The following is a 20,991-nucleotide window of genomic DNA, read 5'->3' on the forward strand; positions in this document are numbered from 1 at the left end:
GAGTTTTAGGCTTTGGGCATACAATTCAATACCTAAATATGAAACTTAAGAATCTTTCACCAAGCCAATGCTCATAGCGTCGCGTTCCAGTTTGGACCACTGCCACCGTTGGAGGAGATATGCCTATTGCCCAGACTCACTTCCCGCGTCTTCATTACGCTCAATTGCCAACTTGTTGACTATAAATACGCACAGTGGGCATCAGGGGAGCCCTGGGGTGGACTAAAAACTTTGGTCGAGCCTTAAAAGCAGAGATTCTCCATTGCATTGAGACGGCAAGGTGATCTGACCATAGTGTAGACCTATATCAGTCGGTCAGAGGTCGTAGTTGGAGGCCTGAAGATGCTTCTGTCTCCCAGCCGTTGTATCATCCTCCTTCTCCTTGTCAACTCCGTCTATTCTGGTACGTTAACGATCCATACTGACCTGAGCATTTTTTTATTTTTTAAGACTTAAATGATCAAATTCATGAGATGGCAGATGGGTAGGTTGAGGAACCCTTGTTTCTAGGAAACCATACACAAAATTAATAATTTGAACAAATATTTAGGAAGAGGTCATTTCATGAACAAACCACATGGAACAAGTGGTAAGCAAGTTGGGTTTAAAAAAAAAAAAAAAAACAATTTTTCACCAAGTTAAATGAAATTGTGTTAGAGGTTTCATGATGCTTGTATTGAAACAAAAGTTGATAATTTTAAGATTGTTTTTTACATCAGTTGTGGTCTCTTTACGCTTCAGTATGAGGTCCTAAACCTAGCATGATAGTGCATCCTTGTATCTCTATGGGCTAATATAATATGCACTTTGGTCAAATATAATTTTAATGCATAGGCCTATAGTTTTAAATATTGAGGTGAATCCCTAAAATTGTCGTGTTCAGAGAAACGAAATTGGCTAATGTATAGGCTATAATTAGATAATTATGCAAAATGTGAAATTGGCTACTTAGAAATTGAGCCGCTTCTATATCTGGAAAAGTTGATTCTGTTCCTGACTACATGGTTTATTATTACTTTAAGTATGTTTGAATTATAATAAAACCCATGAAAATAAAATAAACACGTGATTGGCTGTCGAATATGAATTAGACCGATAAGAGGGTGACAGAGGGTTATACATTATGAGCAAACGCGATGTGCTGAAGCCATCGGAATTCATACAAAATTGTATCCAATCCTAAAAATGTCTGTGACACGTTTGGATAGCAATTTTTGTAGAACGAAATGTGAAAGATAATTGTAGTAATTGTTATGGAGTGGAATATGTGCACATTCTGATTTTCAAGTCTCAGGAGGCAATCGTGGTTTGACCAACAACTACGCGCGTAATTTAGCTCCATATGCGTCTTTACGCGCAACTACAAAGATTGATCTAATCGTATGATCTCTATCTTTGCCCGTCCTTCTCTGTCCCTCTCGTCTTTTGCAGTGGTGTAACGTACTTAAGTTAAAATACTTTAAAGTACTACTTAAGTAGTTTTGGGGGGTATCTGTACTTTACTATTTATATTTTTGACAACTTTGCCTTTTACTTCACTACATTCCTAAAAAAAATATTGTACTTTTTACTCCGTACATTTTCCCTGACAACCCAAAGTACTCCTTATATTTTGAATGCTTAGCAGAACAAGAAAAGTGTGAAATTCACGCGCTTATCAAGAGAACACGTGGTAATCAGTACTGCCTATGCTCTGACGGACTCACTAAACACAAATGCATCTTTTGTAAATAATGTCTCAATGTTGGAGTCTGCCCCTGGCAGTCCGTACATTTTAAAAACAAGAACATGGTGCCGTCCGATTTGCTTTTTACTTTTACTTTTGATATTTAAGTATATTTTACCAATTAAATGTACTTTTGATACTTAAGTATATTTAAAACCAAATACTTAACTTTTACTCAAGTAGTATTTTACTGGGTGACTTTTACTTGAGTAACTTTCTATTAAGGTATCTAAACTTGACTCAAGTATGACAATTGGGTACTTTTTCCACCACTGGTCTTTTGCTATGTCATATCACATTTTATATTTCATAGGACGAGTTCTGAGGAAGATTAAGGAGCGCGTGCGTAAAATTCAGTATGAAAAAGCGAAGAAGAATGTGCTGATGAGCGCAGTCAACGGGCATAAACCCATATGCGAAGTGAGAGACGGGAAAATTCACCAACCCCTGGACCACTTCGACAGTCAAAACGATGAAACCTTTCCTCAGGTGACCCACCACCGAAACATGCACCTACAGTGAGGTCCAGAAGTATTTGGACAGTGACACATTTTTTGTTGTTTTGGCTCTGTTCTCCAGCACTTTGGATTTTAAATGATACAAAGACTATGAGGTCAACGTGCAGACTGTCAGCTTTAATTTGAGGGTATTTTCATCCATAGGGTGACAGCACTTTTTGTACACAGCCCCCACCCCCCCATTTTAGGGAATCAAAAGTATTAAGACAAATTCACTTGTGTGTATTAGAGTATTCAAAAGTTTAGTATTTGGTTTCATTCCTAGCATGCAATGACTACAGCTTGTGATTACAAACTTGTTGAAAGCATTTGCAGTTTGTTTTGTTCTCTTATTCTCTCGCTTCCTCTCCCTTTCTCTCACCCTCTCTCTCTCTCAGAGGTTTTTAGTGAATGAAGCCTATTGGGAGCGTCCTCATGGCCCAGTGTTCCTGTTCATCGGAGGGGAGGGCCCCATCTCTGAGTTCGATGTGCTGGCAGGTAAACACAAAGCTTCCCCGTCACGTTCTTAAGTAATATGAAAAGAAAATGGAAATGCATTGACACGATATGTTAGGCTTACATAGGTGTTATGAATATGATACTTGTATTTAGTTACAAGTCAGTGCCTGTTCTTTGGTTTTTGTCTTGTTGATACCTCTACCAACTCTTAACCTCCCCCTATTTCTCCTCTTTGCTCCTGCTTTGTGTGTATCTGTAGGCCACCATGTGGACATGGCTGAGGAGCACGGGGCCCTGCTTGTGGCCCTGGAGCATCGTTTCTACGGCGAGAGCATCAACAAAGACGGCCTGGAGACTGAGAATCTGGGAGACCTGTCCAGCCAGCAGGCGTGAGTACTGGTGGGAGGAGGGAGTCAATGTGTTGACGTTGAATCAATGTGGAAAACTGATTGGATTTGCAAAAAGTCATCAATGTGAGGGAATTTATCCTTTTTTTCACCCACCTTTGAACCTAAACTCAATGACATTTTTTGGGATTTCATGTTGAATTCACATTAGTAACTAACTTGACAACTCAACCAAATGTAAACGCTGAGCGCATTTGTGTGTGCTTGAATTGGGCAGAGATTAAATTTCATTTTCTCTGCCATCTCTTGGTTTCCAGTCTCGCTGACATCGCAGAATTCCATCAATACATCAGCGATCGCTTTGACCTCTCTGACAAAAATACCTGGATCAGCTTCGGAGGTTCCTATGCTGGGGCCTTGTCTGCCTGGCTCAGGGGAAAGGTCTTTATTTATACTTAGGAATGGACAGCTGTGTTACTGTATGCTAGTCTACTGTATTCCATGGTAATAATACTAAATAATGTTCTCTGTTCCTGCTCTTTCAGTTCCCCCACCTGGTCTACGGTGCTGTGGCCTCCTCCGCTCCTGTCAAAGCCAAACTGGACTTCTCCGCCTTCAACAAAGTAAAGATCTCATCATTAGTACTACTTGTAGTATTAGTACAAGTAGTAATAGTGGTAGTAGACATACTAGTAACTGTTGCACTGTTTATAGTGTTAATAGCACGGTAGATGTGATGTTCAGCTGTACAGACAACGGTGGAAACAACCCGTGGTGTTGCTCTCTTCTAGGTGGTGGGTCTTAGTCTTACGGATGAGGATGTTGGAGGTTCAGATAAGGTTTGAGAACATTTACAGTAGATGTGGGCGCTTGAAATCATGTGTTGGAGTGTCTGACTGTATGAGTCTCCTACTGTGTGATTTGACTCTCTCTGTCTCCTTGTTACTGTCTCTCTCCGCTGTCCCCCCCCTTTCTCGCTCTCTCCTTCAGTGTGTGGGGGACATCTCAGAGGCCTTTGCTGCCGTGGAGGCCGCCCTGTTTGCGGGGAACGCCACTGAGGTTGGGAAGGACTTTGGGTGCTGTGAGACCCCTGAGGATCTGGAGGACCAGATCGAGCTGATGCAGAGCCTGGCTGACATCGTCATGGGAACCGTGGCGTACAATGAGGAGGGGGGAATCCTGACTATTGAGGAGCTCTGTGACATCATGACCAATGAGACAGAGACCTTCGATTCGGAGACTGAGGCCTACGACCGGCTGATCAAACTGGTGCAGGTATTAGGTGTATTGTACATATTCAAACACACACACAAATGTATGCACACACACATACACACACACACACGGCCTCACACACACACACACACACACACACACATTCAGTTGTACCTGACTAGGTATCCACCTTTCCCCCCCACACACACATGGCCCCACATACACACACGCACACACGCACACACACACAGCCCCACACACACAGCCCCACAGACACACACAGCCCCACAGTGACAATTCTTTGATTAACCAGCAGAGGGCTGTATTGAGCTACAGTTGTGCATCCCCTTACCTTGACTGATGCAGAACAGTTAGAACACTTACTGTGTTTGTGTGCATGCATATTTATGTGTGTGTGTGTGTGTGTGTGTGTGTGTGTGCGTTTATTAGATAGACCGTGCCACTGGCGAGGAGCCCTGTCTGGATGCGTCCCACAAGCAGACCATCAAGGACTTGAGTGACACCAATCTGGACTCTGCCTACAATGGAGAGAGACAGTGGTACTACCAGACCTGCACCGAGTTCGGCTTCTGTGAGTAACGCTCCACCACACAACACTGTCAGTCCTAGAGGAGAAATAGTGAGGTCCGAAATTATTCATGCCTTTTGATAAAGATGAACAGTAATAATCGTATAAAATAAATAATTCAAATACTGAGCTACAGTATATTGTATGCAAAAAAAAATGGGAAATTATATTATTTTATACTAAAACAATTGCTCAGAAAAAGAGATTTTGTTTAGCAAGTAATGCATTTTTTTCTCTAAAAGGTAGGGGTCCAAATTATTCACACCCCTAAAAATTCTTATAAATAAAGTAGTCAAAAGTTTAGTATTTGGTCTCATATCCCTAGCACGCAGTGCCTACAGCAAGCTTGTGACTCTACAAACTTGTTGGATGTATTTTCAGTTCGTTCTGGTTGTGTTTCAGATTATTTCGACCCTATAGAAATGACTGGTAAATAATATATTGTGTCATTTTGGAGTCACGTTATTATAAATAAGCATAGATAATACGAATGTTTCTAAACACATCTACAGTAATGTGGATGCTACCATGAATAATGGTGAATAATGAATAATGATGATTGAGAAAGATAGAGAGGGTCAAAGATCATACCCCCAAGACATGCTAACCTCCCCTGTTATTGGGAGCATCCACATTACTGTAGAAGCATTTCGCTACACTTGCATTAACATCTGCTAACCATGTGTATGTGACCAATCAAATATGATTTGATATGGGACCAAATACTTTTAGTGTAAAATAAAATAAAATAATTTCCCAATTTTTTTGGAGCATACAATATAGCTCAGTATTTGAATAATTCATTGCTCATCTTTATCAAGGATGTCAATAATTTTGAACCCCGCTACATTTACCAAGCTCAAGTCCCCTAGTATAACCAAGGTAGTTGCTTCAGTCAGGGAGTTGAGTGCTCACAGCACTGGAGGGTGAAAAAAAACAGGTCCAGAGTTCATTTCCCCCTAAGCAGCACATTCATAAGCCCAATGCATTAACACTAGCTGTACAAAGCGCCCACTCTTTGGTACAATATCACTCATTATATGATCAGTATTACTATATGCCCATAGCCACTCAGCTGTATCTTACATTACAGAAATAGAACTACACATCATAATTCAATAGGAATTCATTGTATTTCTATGGCTTACATCATCATTGTTTTGTTGTAACAGTCCAGACGTGTGAGGACGCCAGCTGTCCCTTCTCCCGCATGCTGACCCTACAGGCTCAGACTGACCTGTGTCCTGAGGTGTTCAACATCCCCCAGCACAGTCTGCCCGGACACATCGCCTTCACCAACAAGTACTATGGAGGAGACCACCCCGACACCGACAGGGTGCTCTATGTCAACGGTGAGCAGAGACTTTACAGATAGATACAGTAGATAAGGGATACCTAGTCAGCTGCACAACTGAATGAATTCAGCTGAAATGTGTCTTCAGCTTTTAAACCCAACCCCTCTGAATCAGAGAGGTGCAGGGGGCTGCCTTCATCGACATCATCGGTGCCCGTGGAGCAGTTGTTGTTCAAGGGCAGAACAGAAGATTTTTCCACCTTGCCGGATCTGGGATTTGAACCAGCGACCTTTCGGTTACTTGCCCAACCACTAGATAGATAGAGGTTTAAACCATTACCTCTCATTACATCATAGTGTAATTTAAACCCACTGGTAGTGAATCAATGCGCTGTGTCTATGTGAGTGATTGTGTGACAGCAGACGGGGTTAGTGGGAGGAGCTATAGGAGGACGGGCTCAATGTAATGGCTGGAATGGCATCAATGGAACGGTATCAAAAACATCAAGCGTATGGAAACCACAATGAGCCCACCCTCCTATAGCTCCTCACACCAGCCTCCTCTGTGTGACAGTCAGTATATGACCTGTCCCTCTGGTCTGTGACCTCTGTCAGGTGACATTGACCCCTGGCACGAGCTCAGCGTCCTGGAAGAGGACTTGGACAAGGAGGACGAAGACATGACCATCCTCATCGAGGGCACCGCCCACTGTGCCGATATGAACCCCGATGGCGTCGCAGACCGCCCCGCCCTGAAGCAGGCACGCAAGGTACCGCACACGGCAGGCTAGACAACACTAAATTGATATAACTGAGAGAGACACTGACTGTGAGCTTTGGCGGCACATGAAGAAAATGTATGCTTCAGAACTGTACAGTATGTCTCAATTGAACACTTTGGGCCGGTTTCCCAAAAAGCATGGTCAATGGTCAATAGCTTTGGAGTCGAGGACTAATCTTAATCTGTGTGGAGGAAACTGCCCCATAGTCTATATTATTTTAAAACTTCTCTTCCCCTCATCCTGATTTGTCTTTTCTCTCTGGTTGTCAGGCCATTGAGAGGAAGGTTGCCAAGTGGCTGAAGGAAGCTGCCAGGAAGCTTATGGACTGATGCACCCAACGACAGGTCATCTGATCATCTGACTGTCATGACCATCACTCAGCCAATCAAACTGATCTGACCTGGTTGTACTGCGGTGACCCCTCCTCCTCTTCCTGTAGCTCCGTGCTCATATTGCACATTTCCGTACCATTACTATAACCACAACTATGGCCCCTACAGCAAATCACTTTGTGTGTGCATGTGCTTGTTTGTGTGTGTGTGTCAAACTTTGGGCAGTGAATCACATGGTGCTGTTTCCTGAGCCCATCTCCTCATGTTTATTCCCATGATGATCACATGACCATTGGGTCAGGTCCTCTAAGGTGGCGTTCTTCTGGTGGTTTTTCTAACGTTTTTAGTGTTTTTCTTCAGTTTTTATAGTGTGCTTGAATTTACTCCAGTATATAAGTTTCAGGGCAGGTGGGGCGTGTTTTGAGCCCCACGTGTTTTGACCCCCACATTTTTAGCAAAAGAATTATAATAATAATTTGTATTTGTATTTTTTTGGACTTGCCTGTTTTGCATGTTATTTTGGCATTAATACGTGTTATATATCAGTTTGCTAACAATATAAAAAATATATATAAATTATTGAGTTAATAAAGCAGCACACAAACATGGTCACTTTTTTGTTTTCTTGAGTAAGGCAGCTCCAAAATGCAGGTGTTTCAGCCTAGCTCAGTGCTTTCTGTGGTGGTGTGGCAAGCCAGAAGAAAATACGGAGCGTTGCGCTGTGATTGACTCAGTGTTCTGTCACTCCTGAGGACACTGCGTCACTGCCAAGTCTAAGGGTAGACCTGACATCATCATGATTTAACCTTCTTTTCCTGAGTTCCCAGGTGTCTTGAAAGCACCATAAATCCAGAGAATGCCAGACTGATGACAAAGTTTGATGACAAAATTTGCCCGCGAAGGATCGCAGCGCCACCTTTCTGTTCAAGTGAGCACAGCACAACAAGATGAGTTCAAACATGTCTTGTATGCTGCTGCATAAATTATGTAGTATACCAGGGAGATATGTATACTGTAGCTAAGAAAGTAATACTAAGTGTATGTTGTGTAGTAAGCTGTTAGTAGCCCATGTGCCTCACCCTAATCATTTGGTCTATTTTCACCTCTTAATTTGACATACTGTTCTGACTTGGTGGTGCACATGTAGCCTATAGCCTGTTTTTGAGAAATGTAAGCATAGAATATTGTAAGTGCTTCCATGTCTGCTTATATGCCCCCTTTATTTATCCTATAGTTCTGACTTGGTGTACAAGGAGAACACTGTGTACAAGGAGAACACATGTTCTGAATTCTGTCGCTGTACATTTCAAAAGTGCAGATCAAATAGTTATATTTTTAAATGTAAATGGTTTAAATTGAACCTTTATTTAACTAGGCAAGTCAGTTAAGAACAAATGACGGCCTATCCCTGCCAAACCTGGATCTCATCGCGCACCAGCGACTCCTGTGAAGGGCCGGGTGCAGTGCGCGCTAACCAAGGGAGCCAGGTGCACGGTGTTTCCTCCGACACATTGGTGTAGCTGGCTTCCGGGTTGGAGGCGCGCTGTGTTAAGAAGCAGTGCGGCTTGGTTGAGTTGTGTTTCGGAGGACGCATGGCTTTCGACCTTCGTCTCTCCCGAGCCCGTACGGGAGTTGTAGCGATGAGACAAGATAGTAATTACTAGCAATTGGATACCACGAAAATTGGGGAGAAAAGGGGGTAAAATTAAAATATATATATATACATAAAAATATATATATATTTAAAAAAAGAAAATTAACACAATAACATAACTATAATGAGGCTATATACAGGGGGTACCGGTACTGAGTCAATGTGCGGGTGTATGGGTTAGTCGAGGAAATTTGTAATGTGATAATAAACAGCGACTAGCAGCAGTGTAAAAACAAGGGAGGGGGGGGGGGTCTTATGGATTGGGGGTAGAAACTGTTAGGGAGCCTTTTGGTCCTAGACTTGGCGCTCCTGTACCACTTGCTGTGCGGTAGCAGAGAGAACAGTCTACGACTTGGGTGACTGGGGTCTTTGACAATTTTTTGGGCCTTCCTCTGACACCGCCTAGTAGATAGGTCCTGGATGGCTGGAAGCTTGACCCCAGTGATGCACTGGGCCGTATGCACTACCGTCTGTAGCGCCTTATGGTCAGATGCTGAGCAGTTGCCATACCAGGCGTTGATGCAATCGGTCAGGATGCTCTCGATAGTTCAGCTGTATAACTTTTTGAGGATCTTGGGGGGGAAAAGGTGTTGTCGTGCCCTCTTCACAACTGTCTGGGTGTGTTTGGACCATGATAGTTCGTTGATGATGTGGACGCCAAGGAACTTGAAACTCTTGACCCGCTCCACTACAGCTCGTCGATGTTAATGGGGGCCTGTTCGGCCCTCCTTTTCCTATAGTCCACGATCAACTCCTTTGTCTTGCTCACATTTAGGGAGAGGTTGTTGTCCTGGCACCGCACTGCCAGGTCTCTGACCTCCTCCCTATAGGCTGTCTCATCGTTGTCGGTGATCAGGCCTACCACTGTTGTGTCGTCAGCAAACTTAATGATGGTGTTGGAGTCGTACTTGGCCACGCAGTCGTGAGTGAACGTGTTGAGTATCAGCATGGTAGATGTGTTCTTGCCTACCCTTACCACCTAGGAGTTAATTTTGTTTAATACTGTGAGCTTGAAAATGATCATCAGTAAATGTTTGCTGATAATCTGGTGTCTGTTTTCTGTGGATTGTGGGATTTTGTCTTTGACTAATATTCATTTCAAATCAAGTTTATTTTATATAGCCCTTCGTACATCAGCTAATATCTCGAAGTGCTGTACAGAAACCCAGCCTAAAACCCCAAACAGCAAGCAATGCAGGTGTAGAAGCACGTTGTGGCTAGGAAAAACTCCCTAGAAAGGACAAAACCTAGGAAGAAACCTAGAGAGGAACCAGGCTATGAGGGGTGGCCAGTCCTCTTCTGGCTGTGCCGGGTGGAGATTATAACAGAACATGGCCAAGATGTTCAAATGTTCATAAATGACCAGCATGGTCAAATAATAAAAAATTAGAAATTCATTTCAACCCAAAAACAGTTGTTAGCATTTTGTTAGTTAGTCCAGTTACTACAATCCCAGAAAAATGTGCATGTCAGCAGTCGAGTTGTCGAGATGGAGCACTTTCAGTACAGAGCAAAAACTGTGGTGATTATAAATTATATTCAAATGGCTAAATACTCAAAGATAGTTTTTGAGTAAAATATCCCTTTTTTAATTGTTTTAATCTTTACTCTCAGCAGGGGGCGCTAATGCTATACACATATACCCAGTCAATGGCAAATATCCAGCAAATAAAAACACTATTGTGTTTGAGTTTGTTTACATGCATGTTTGTGTGGTCTTCATGAATACATTGACATAAACAATATATGTGTCTGTATATGTTGAGATATTTAGCACCATGTGTGTCTTTGTGTGTGATTCATTATTTTGCACTGTGAGTGTGTGGGTATCTGATCTGTAAGTGTGTGGATCCTGTCATGTGTGCATCCAAAAGAGTGTGTGTGTGTGTATGTATGTATGTATGTGTCATTTTTTTGTCTGCATCATTGAGGTGTGTGTGTGTGTGTGTGTGTGTGTGTGTGTGTTACGAGAGAGGTGAGCAAGAGCCAGTTGTCCCAAGGCCATCTGTTTCCATGTGGGGTGGAGGGGTGGTGATGGTCCTGCTGCTCAGGCCTGCCCCTCGCTGATTGATGATCTCCACTCCCCCTGATTCGACCAGGTCACGACCTCCCACCACTGACCACCCTACAGCGAGAGCTCAAACACACACGCACCCATACACACAACTCCTATATTTGTTTATACACTACAGTTTATTTTCTAGTTTACGGGGACACACACACATAACACACACACACACTCTCAAATGTACTATACTTCCATGCACACAGTACCCACCCACATGGACCCTCTCAATGTGAACACATACAGTGTGGCTTTGATTCACTCACACACACATGCACACCATTTCCGTTGTGCTTGTCTCTCTGGTGGATGTTTGAATTATAGTTGTGTGGAATGATAAGGTCTTAACTACTTCACGGGTTGGAACTGGAGTGAGTACACACAGTGAGTACACACAAGGACTATTTGGCATGCATATATTCTTATTTGAATGAAAGGCACACATGTTCTCCAACACTGGACCAGAGAGAGAGATGATCACGTATTTCCCACAGATCAGAGACCCACAAAGAATTTGAAAACAAATCAAACATTGATAAACTCCCATATCTGTTAGGTGAAATACTGCCCTGTGCAGTAAAGGACAAGAAAAGGACAATCAGGAGCACATTGTAAATACAATCTGTTTATTTATCTGTTCATACTTCAACTACTTGCACATTGTTACGAGACTGTACATAGCCAATAATATAACATTTGAAATATATTATTTTAAAACTTTAGTGAGTAATTTTTACTAATGTTTCCCTTGTTTATTTCCCTTTGCCAAAGCAAATGGAATAGACAATAAACCAATGTAAAGAGAGAGAGAGAGAGAATAACCTTCTGAGATATTCGTACATAATAACATTACTATATCACATTCTATACATCTATACTAGTATAGGCCTACACCAAATTTGATAACACTGTGCTTTTAGGCCTTCTGACCAACAAACCCCATATCTGTTATGTATTTATTATGCACACCGACATACACACACAAACGCAATCAGCAAGCACTGACAGAGCGACAGGGAATGCTTTTTCTCTCTCTCCCTCTCTCATTCCCTCCCTCCTCTCCTGTCCTCTCCCTCCCCCTCGCCTGTTCTCTTGATCAATGAGTAAGTTCCAGAGCCACTACTATTAATCAGAGCCTATCGGCTATCTGTCTCCCACAACAACCAATCACAGCAGCCCGACAGCTGGCCCGTGACAAATGGAGCTGGGTGGAGGAGGGTAGGAGGGGGGGCACTTTATCTGATCTTAGTCAGGTCACAGCACATCTGCGCTTACAGTTGATTCAAGATGATGATTGAAAAAGCACACAATAATATACACACAAGTGCATAGACAAGTGCATGCTCAACCACCTATAAGAGCGCGCACAACCACACGCATGCATGCACGCATTTTGACACAAACAAAGGGACACAGCACACACATTAACTCACATACATTTGGTGCTGCATAAAGGAACATCCGTGTATGTAGCCGTAAAGGGACGTTTACTAGTTTGCATTCCACTGCATTCTCTAGTGCGGTACTTGAAAAATGAATCTGTCACTTGAGGAAGAACTGATCAATGATTCCATGTTCAGCTTGTCTGTTGTTAGGAGTAAACAAACCATGGTCTGTTTCCATGCTGACAGTTGTGAAAACATTCTCAAACAAACACAGATAGACAGCCCCCCCCCTCCACACACACACATATATACAAATGTATACACACACACACTCCCTTCTTTTCCTATGGGCTCCCTAATGCACAGGAGGGCCAATGGGGAGAGCACTCTGTAATTGACTGCTTTGTGTACAGTTTTGTTCCTGTTCTCTTGACTGTGTTGTTACTGAACCTCCAGTCTCCTCTCCGCTGCCCCGTAGAACTACACAATGGCTGTTTCCTGATAATATCTCCTGAAGTGTACACACGTTCACTACTTCTCACAAATCTAGAAGGCGTCGGATTGGTCGAGGCATGAGTTAGAGGGAGTTTTCACCATATTTCTATATACCAGTCATTTTCTTTCAAATCAGTGAAGGAATGTGAACAAGTGCACACTTTGGGAGGAAGGAGAGAGGTGTCCCACTATCAATGGAACCAACAGTCACTCTTGTAACGGGGCTAAGCACAACTGTAAACAGTATGATCTACCTGCTGGTACTGCTATGGCCTCCGTCCTCAAACCTGAGCCTTGATCAAAATAAATAAATGTTTCCTTTGCATCATGACCTATCGCCAAAGATCCATTCAGATATTATTGTTAAGATCAGATTGCATCTCTTGACATTACTTACATTTCTAGCCTGGGTTACCATGGCTCTGGGAGATCTTAATGTGTGACGCAGACCAGGTTCCCGTCAGATTTATGGACCTCTTGACTTCCCTTCTTTCCTTTGCCCCTCTCTTTCTTCTCCCCACATCTGTCCATCTATCATTCCCATGGCCAATGTAAGAGAATTAATCCCTCCATCCCATACCTCACTATCCTGGACAGATGAGAATGTGGAGGAGGGGAGAGAGAAGAGAGGCTTGGATTAGCTTTCATAATATTTCTCTAACATTGAGGGGGAAAACGAGTCAAATTACACATAATATATGCAGGGTTATCGTTCACTTCTCTTAAGGTGGTCGCTTCTTTGATAATACCAACAGGTGTGTGTGTTGGTGTGTACGGGCCATAGCACAATGTGTGATGGCGTGATGTGAGTGTGTTTGTGTATGCATGTGTGTGTTTTGCACATGTGTGTACTGGGTATTAGAAACATGTAGATGCACAGTACTTCCAAGGTGCATTAAATTATCTCGATGCAAAAATGTTTCCCTTCATACCAAACAAATGACGTTTTCAACGCTTCGTCTCCTGACCTGGACATTTCAACAAATTATTTTTTGACAACAGCACACATCCACATAACAACATACAGTATCTGATGCAACACTGTTTAAGCAGCCAGACACACACAAACACTCGGAATTCAATACGAAATTCAATAACCTCAAGACAATCAATTAGTTAATGAGGACATTTAATTACTGCAGTACTGGAGGGTGTCTTTTCATGTAATTGTTTGGGGGAAGGACAGAGCAAAAGAAGGGTATGAAACCTTTAACCAATAGTCAAGGCGCTGTATTGGCCAGTCCTCATCTCTTCCATCCTCACTCCCCCTCCAACCACCTCACCCAAGGCCCAGCCTCCTTCCCCAGCCTTCCCTGAGCAGTGACAGGTAGATTAAAGGGCGTGATAGATGTCCTTCTCTCTATCTCCCTCTCTCCATCTCCTCGCTCCCTCTCGCTCGCTCTCCCTCCATCTATCACTGGACCTGCTGTAATTGCGGCTGCGTCGAGCTGGCACTGCAAGCCTCCATCCATCTCCTTAATAACAAACAGTCATGGAAACGGATGGGGCTCCAGCCCAGACTTAATCTCCATCTATAAGGAGAGTGGAGGAGGGAGGGAGAGAGCGAGAGGGAACTAGGGAGAGAAACAGGGGGAGAAAATGAGATAATGGCGAAAGGCAGTGATGACTTCCCCAAAACGAAGAGAAACATGAAATGATGGAGGGATGTAGAGGAGGGGAGTAGGGCTTGAGTGGGAGAGAGAGGGGTTAAGTGTGGTGAATGAAGTACAGTGTCAAACCAGGTGGAGACAGAAATGCAGACAGGCTGAGAGAGAATAAGTTCACAGACAATACTGTACTGTAAGAACATGGTGATGAAAATGGGCTGAGAGAGAGAGAGAGAGAGAGAGAGAGAGAGAGAGAGAGAGAGAGAGAGAGAGAGAGAGAGAGAGAGAGAGAGAGAGAGAGAGAGAGAGAGAGAGAGAGAGAGAGAGAGAGAGAGAGAGAGAGAGAGAGAGAGAGAGAGAGAGAGAGAGAGAGAGAGAGAGAGAGAATTTATGTCCTTGCGGCCAGACAACCCAGAAACCGGAGAGGCACATGCTCATAAAAAAGCACTCTGCCCCTCCCCTCCGTGCTTTTACCCCTCTCTTACCCCCTTCTCCCCTTTGGAGAGTGCCGCTCCTTGACTGGCGGGTCACCCCATTCAGATGTTCCCTCTGGACCGTGGGTAACCCAGGGTCAAGGCAACCATATTCCCTTTATGGCGGAGTCATCCGTGTCAACTAGCCTGGGTGGCCAAGGTTACCAAACCAAGGGCAACCGGTAGTGTTTATCCCATTGGCTTTCTCTTCCACAGGCAACTTTGATGGGGCTGGGGGCCCCCCCCAAAAAGCTGATCTCATCATGAAGAGCCACAGTGGCTCGTGGGTCTGCATACTGGGTCTGCAAACTGCTCTTAAATGCAAGTTAAACTAAATGCATGCTCTTCAACCGATCGCTGCCCACACCTGCCCACCCGTCTAGCATCACTACTCTGGACGGCTCTGACTTTGCATATGTGGACAACTACAAATACCTAGGTGTCTGGTTAGACTGTAAACTCTCCTTCCAGACTCACATTAACCATCTCCAATCCAAAATTAAATCAAGAACCTGCTTCCTATTTCGCAACAAAGCCTCCTTCACTCATGCTGCCAAACATGCCCTCGTAAAACTGACTCTCCTACCGATCCTTGACTTCGGCGATGTCATTTACAAAATAGCCTCCAACACTCTACTCAGCAAATTGGATGTAGTCTATCACAGTGCCATCCGTTTTGTCACCAAAGCCCCATATACTACCCACCACTGTGACCTGTATATTCTCGTTGGATGGCCCTCGCTTCATATTCGTTGCCAAACCCACTGGCTCCAGGTCATCTATAAGTCTTTGCTAGGTAAAGCCCCACCTTATCTCAGCTCACTGGTCACCATAGCAGCACCCACCCGTAGCACGCGCTCCAGCAGGTATGTTTCACTGGTCACCCCCAAAGCAAATTCCTCCTTTGGCCGCCTTTCCTTCCAGTTCTCTGCTGCCAATGACTGGAACGAATTGCAAACATCGCTGAAGCTGGAGTCTTATATTTCCCTCACTAACTTCAAGCATCAGCTGTCAGAGCAGCTTATCATTGCCCCTGTACACAGCCCATCTGTAAATAGCCTACCCAACTACCTCATCCCCATATTGTTTTTTATTTTGTTGCTCCTTTGCACCCCAGTATCTCTACTTGCACATCCATCTTCTGCACATCTATCACTCCAGTGTTTAATTGCTAAATTGTCATTATTTCGCCACTATGGCCTATTTATTACCTTACCTCCCTAATCTTACTACATTTGCACACACTTTATATAGATTTTTCTATTGTGCTATTGACTGTACATTTGTTTATCCCATGTGTAACTCTGTGTTGTTTGTGTCGCACTGCTTTGCTTTATCTTGGCCAGGTCGTAGTTGTAAATGAGGACATGTTGTCAACTGGCCTACCTGGTTAAATAAAGGTGAAATAAAAATAAAGGTGAAAAAGAAATATCCACATCCAGACCCACACATGCAGTCAGAGTCGGCCCTAGCGTTTTAGGGGCCCTAAGCAAACATTTTAGCGGCACCCCTCTTGACAGCAGACAAGACATTTTGAAGTTTTAGAGTTCATTCCTGCACATTTTGCCATGGGAAGTTGATAAAATGTAGCAGTTTTAAAGCAAGTTTGCAGCAATTCTACACATTTTGCACTTGGAAGTAGAGAACATTTTGCAGTTTTAAAGCAAGTTTGCTGCTTTAAAAGGGGGCGGAGAGAAGATTTAGCTTTTTTATAACAAATTTCCTGCAATTCTACACATTTTGCCATAGGGTGGAGAGAAAGGTTTGGCGTTTTTAGTATGATATCTGAGTGAGAGTGACTAACAAAATCAATGGTGGCGTCCCCGGTCGGTAATTCAACCATGATTACTACAAGTTAAGATAGCTGGCTAGACTAACTTACTTAAAAACTGCTGATGCACAACCAAATTTCGATATTGCACCTTGTGTATTCTACTATTCTAACTCAACAGTCATTTCTTCTAAATCTGCGGGCCTACAAAAGGGGGGCCACCGCCAGTTGCACATCCCTGGTCTATGTTGTCATGTTCACTAACGACTAGATCACTATACATCTGATATTTCCTAATGTATATATGTGCACCTGTGCTATCTACGTGATCTAGAAGCAATGATAATATCTATATAAACACTCAAAGTGAAGGCTACGCAGTATAAATCATGACTATATGGACCACAGAAGTTTTGTATTGCCATGAATGTAGAGGGAGAGAGTCCAGCTAGAGATAGGCCTAGTGTTGATAATGAGGAGATGCTGAGTGTTTCTGCCTTTGGATACAGTAGGAGTGTATTCATTAGTGCACATTGCAGTAGACTTTAGCGAAATGTTTTGTAACAGAAAAGGTTTTGCAACGAAAACAAGAGTTTCTTATTGGACAAGTTCAGGTTAGTCCCTCCCTGTTTGCTTCCGTTTGGTTCCTAGTGAATACACCACAGTAGATTGTGGACGAGGATATCTCTCTATGGGCTGGCTGATGTACAGGTCCAGTAGGGGGCGGAGAGTTTGCACAATGTCCCTAAAAAGACATTCGATCATGTTGAGCATGTCGATATTTGATTAAGAAACAATTCTCAAATCACAAAAATAGACAAACGGATGCACATTGACATGCAAACCGGTACACATACACACACACACACACACACACACACACACACACACACACACACACACACACACACACACACACACACACACACACACACACACACACACACACACACACACACACGCAGTCTTGTATAACGGACCTTGTGGGGACACACAATTCAGTCCCATTCAAAATCCTATTAACCCTAAACCTAACCCTAGCTCCCCACACGTATAGTTAAACACGTCCACCTTTTTCATTATCTCCTGTTGTTGTTTCCTGCTCAGCCTCTCTCTGCTCTTTAGCCTTGGGCAATGCCTGCAGTAAGCATTGCTTTGAATCACGAGCACCTTGACATTGACCCCCCCACACACACACATGCACAGCAGCAGCCGTCCAACCCTGACAGGGCCTGACAAACAACTGCAGCAGCCTTGCCATATAGGCTTCTCAGAACTATTCCTTCTAACATCCTCTCCATACACTGAAAATATTGTGTATATAGTGTGACGTCCTTAGTACACCAGCATCCTTGTCAAAAGATTCTGACCTCTTGCCTGAATTGTATAAGTTGGTTGGACTTAAGCTTTGTTCACACTGCAGGCCTTGACACTCAAATCAGTTTTGTTTTTCAAATCCGTTTTGAACTACTGACTGTCCAAACAGCAAGTTACAAGTGATCAAATCGGATGTGTGTGTGTTCAGATAGCAGTCATTTGCTGACATGGCTACGCTGGTTGTCATAGTAACGACGGTTGTATGCGCAGTGGTGTAGGCTGATTGGTGGTGGTGCTCGTGCTTCCTATCACTCAGAAGTTATGTAGCAAGTTAAGGTGACAACAATGCCTGTCCATGGACGTTTCCCAGTTGCTTTGCATGTTCAAAATCATAGTGTAAGAACACCTTTTAAAGCCTCAAAGGATAAGACGATACAACTTTCAAAATGAGTCGTTTTTGGCTAGCCACAGCAGTCACCTAGCTAGCTAGGTAGCTGTTTAACTTTCTAGTGCATTAACTCATTTGTTTGTAAACAATTAACAAGGTAGTTCGCTACCACGTGTTCTTGTCAAAACGGTCAACAGAGTAGCTAGCAAGCAACAAAATATGCAAGATAACAGTCTAAAAACCTCTTGAGGGCAAATATATCAGATTTGACTGTCCAGACACAAGTCACATGGCCAGGAATCAGATTTGTATCTGATTACAAACTACCTACGAAGGTGGTTTGTTATGTGTATTGAAATATCAGAATACATGTTCTTTTCGGCTGTTCAGACTGCAGGAAAAATAACAGATTTAATCAGATATGCAAAGAAATAGGATTTGAGTCACTTCCAAACTGCCAGTGTGAACAAGGTTTAAGAGATGCTAGGTTGAGGGTATAAATGGGCAATCTGCAATTGCTACATCAATTTTTTGACTTTTAAATGAATTATATATATAGGCTACCATTGACTATTGAAGAATATCTTATACATGCCTCAAGGCCTGAGTTCAACAGTTGCACCACAACAGAACCCCAAATATCTATATATTTTTTACTCCATTGTTTGTAAACAATATAATTGTAAACAAACACTGTATCGCCTCAAAACATGGCTAAAACTATCATTTAGTTCTCATGGATGGGCAGTCCTTAGCATCCATAGCTATGTCTATGAAATTAAGAGTGGCTACATTTCTTTAGCCCCATTTCTCAGCTGTAGACCAAATCAGTTGCAGGGTGGTGCTTTGTTTTTGTTTCAACTGCAGATTCCCCATTTAAGTCCCGAGGCTTTACCTCTAAAGTCACTGCATTGGTGTCAGAACTGGGATGACATGGACTTCATTGACGCACAAGGGTGTGCTTCCGGAAGGATAGTGGTGCATCCCTACAACACCAGCAACCTCATGTAACGGATGTGAAATGGCTAGCTAGTTAGCGGGTACGCGCTAGTAGCATTTCAATCAGTTACGTCACTTGCTCTGAAACCAATATGTAGTGTTGCCCCTTGCTCTGCAAGGGCCGCGGCTTTTGTGGAGCGATGGGTAACGACGCTTCGTGGGTGACTGTTGTTGATGTGTGCAGAGGGTCCCTGGTTCGCGCCCGTGTCGGGGCGAGGGGACGACGTAAAGTTATACTGTTACATTGGTGCCGTGACCCGGATCACTGGTTGCTGCGGAAAAGGAGGAGGTTGAAAGGGGGGTGAGTGTAACGGATGTGAAATGGCTAGCTAGTTAGCGGGTACGCGCTAGTAGCATTTCAATCAGTTACGTCACTTGCTCTGAAACCAATATGTAGTGTTGCCCCTTGCTCTGCAAGGGCCGCGGCTTTTGTGGAGCGATGGGTAACGACGCTTCGTGGGTGACTGTTGTTGATGTGTGCAGAGGGTCCCTGGTTCGCGCCCGTGTCGGGGCGAGGGGACGACGTAAAGTTATACTGTTACACTCATCAAGATGTTTGGATCTTGCACAATAATGGCTTGGACGTTGGACCGACAAAGATAAAGTCATAAAGAAAAAATAAAGAAAAAAGCCAAACATTAAACAATCAGAATAGGACTGCAACTGGATGTATCCCTGTTAATCAATTAGAAATATCCTATTAGACCGTCTATTTTCCTGTCCGTTCACATTTTTCCTTGCTGCTATGGATTCGATGTTAGAGGGGTCTAAAGGCTATGATCATCGTCATAGGAATTAACCTCCCGCCGTGTTAAAGGCCACAGGTTCGTTGATGTTACGGCGCTCGCTGGTTGCACACCAAATCACGCCCGACGCCGCCCGCGGTGAAGACTTGCCCCGGTCCATGTGGCCGCAACCGCGCTGCCGATTGAAGTTCGGCCTCCTGTTGGTTCCTCGCCGCGTGAGAGGGGAAAGAGAACCGTTTTTAATAATTATTATGTTACTTAAGAGTAATTTACAACACAAGACGAGGTCCACGGAGCTGTGAAACTTTCCCCTCCAGTTAGAATGAGACGAAAGGGAGCCTGGTTTTTACACGTCTTCAGATCAATAAAATGGCCAGCTGTTACAAGCAAAGTGGGGACATTTGGGCAGTTTAATGGCGAATTTAATTGATTTTATTTTGGGTAACAGACATATACAACAACATGTACAATGTGGACCCAGAGGATATCACTTGAAAGTATTAATTAAAACGCTTGTTTCCAAAAGTGGTCCTCGATGGTAAAAACAATAACACATATAAGAAAGGTTTTATTACATAAAGTCAACAAAAAAACACGATTATAGTCATTATCAGCCAATAAATGTAGCCAATAAATGTATTGTCATAGGCCTTCCCTATTGAAAATTATTTAGGACCTGATTTGCCATCCTAAAATAATGTTATCATGCGTAAAACTATATGATATCTTGCGTAGAACCAATGTATGAGACATTTAATAGCCTCTTCTATAATTACTTACTGTATATGTTACCAAAATGCACTGTGGTGGGTTGTTCCAGGGTTGTTGAATGAACGTGGCTATACAGAAA

At 43.3% G+C, this 20,991-nt stretch overlaps 1 protein-coding gene across 1 annotated transcript; it reads left to right on the forward strand.

Annotated features, from left to right (window-relative positions):
• Window positions 1-114: 114 nt before the first annotated feature.
• On the forward strand, window positions 115-7,849 carry LOC139549730 (thymus-specific serine protease-like). Its single transcript, XM_071360439.1, has 12 exons — window positions 115-403; window positions 2,040-2,215; window positions 2,622-2,721; window positions 2,942-3,071; window positions 3,347-3,470; window positions 3,575-3,652; window positions 3,821-3,868; window positions 4,020-4,304; window positions 4,695-4,836; window positions 6,006-6,185; window positions 6,743-6,897; window positions 7,179-7,849. The coding sequence occupies exons 1-12, from the start codon at window positions 343-345 to the stop codon at window positions 7,236-7,238; spliced, it is 1,539 nt and encodes a 512-aa protein (XP_071216540.1). The 5' UTR covers window positions 115-342; the 3' UTR covers window positions 7,239-7,849.
• The last annotated feature ends 13,142 nt before the right edge of the window (window positions 7,850-20,991 follow it).

This window comes from Salvelinus alpinus, chromosome 22 (genome assembly GCF_045679555.1).
Source record: "Salvelinus alpinus chromosome 22, SLU_Salpinus.1, whole genome shotgun sequence".
Lineage (NCBI taxonomy): Eukaryota > Metazoa > Chordata > Actinopteri > Salmoniformes > Salmonidae > Salvelinus > Salvelinus alpinus.

Coding starts and splice junctions, on each gene's coding strand:
- LOC139549730 (XM_071360439.1), top strand. CDS start 343: ATGCTTCTGTCTCCCAGCCGTTGTATCATCCTCCTTCTCCTTGTCAAC. Junction 404..2,039: donor TGTCAACTCCGTCTATTCTG/GTACGTTAACGA, acceptor TATATTTCATAG/GACGAGTTCTGAGGAAGATT. Junction 2,216..2,621: donor ACGATGAAACCTTTCCTCAG/GTGACCCACCAC, acceptor TCTCTCTCTCAG/AGGTTTTTAGTGAATGAAGC.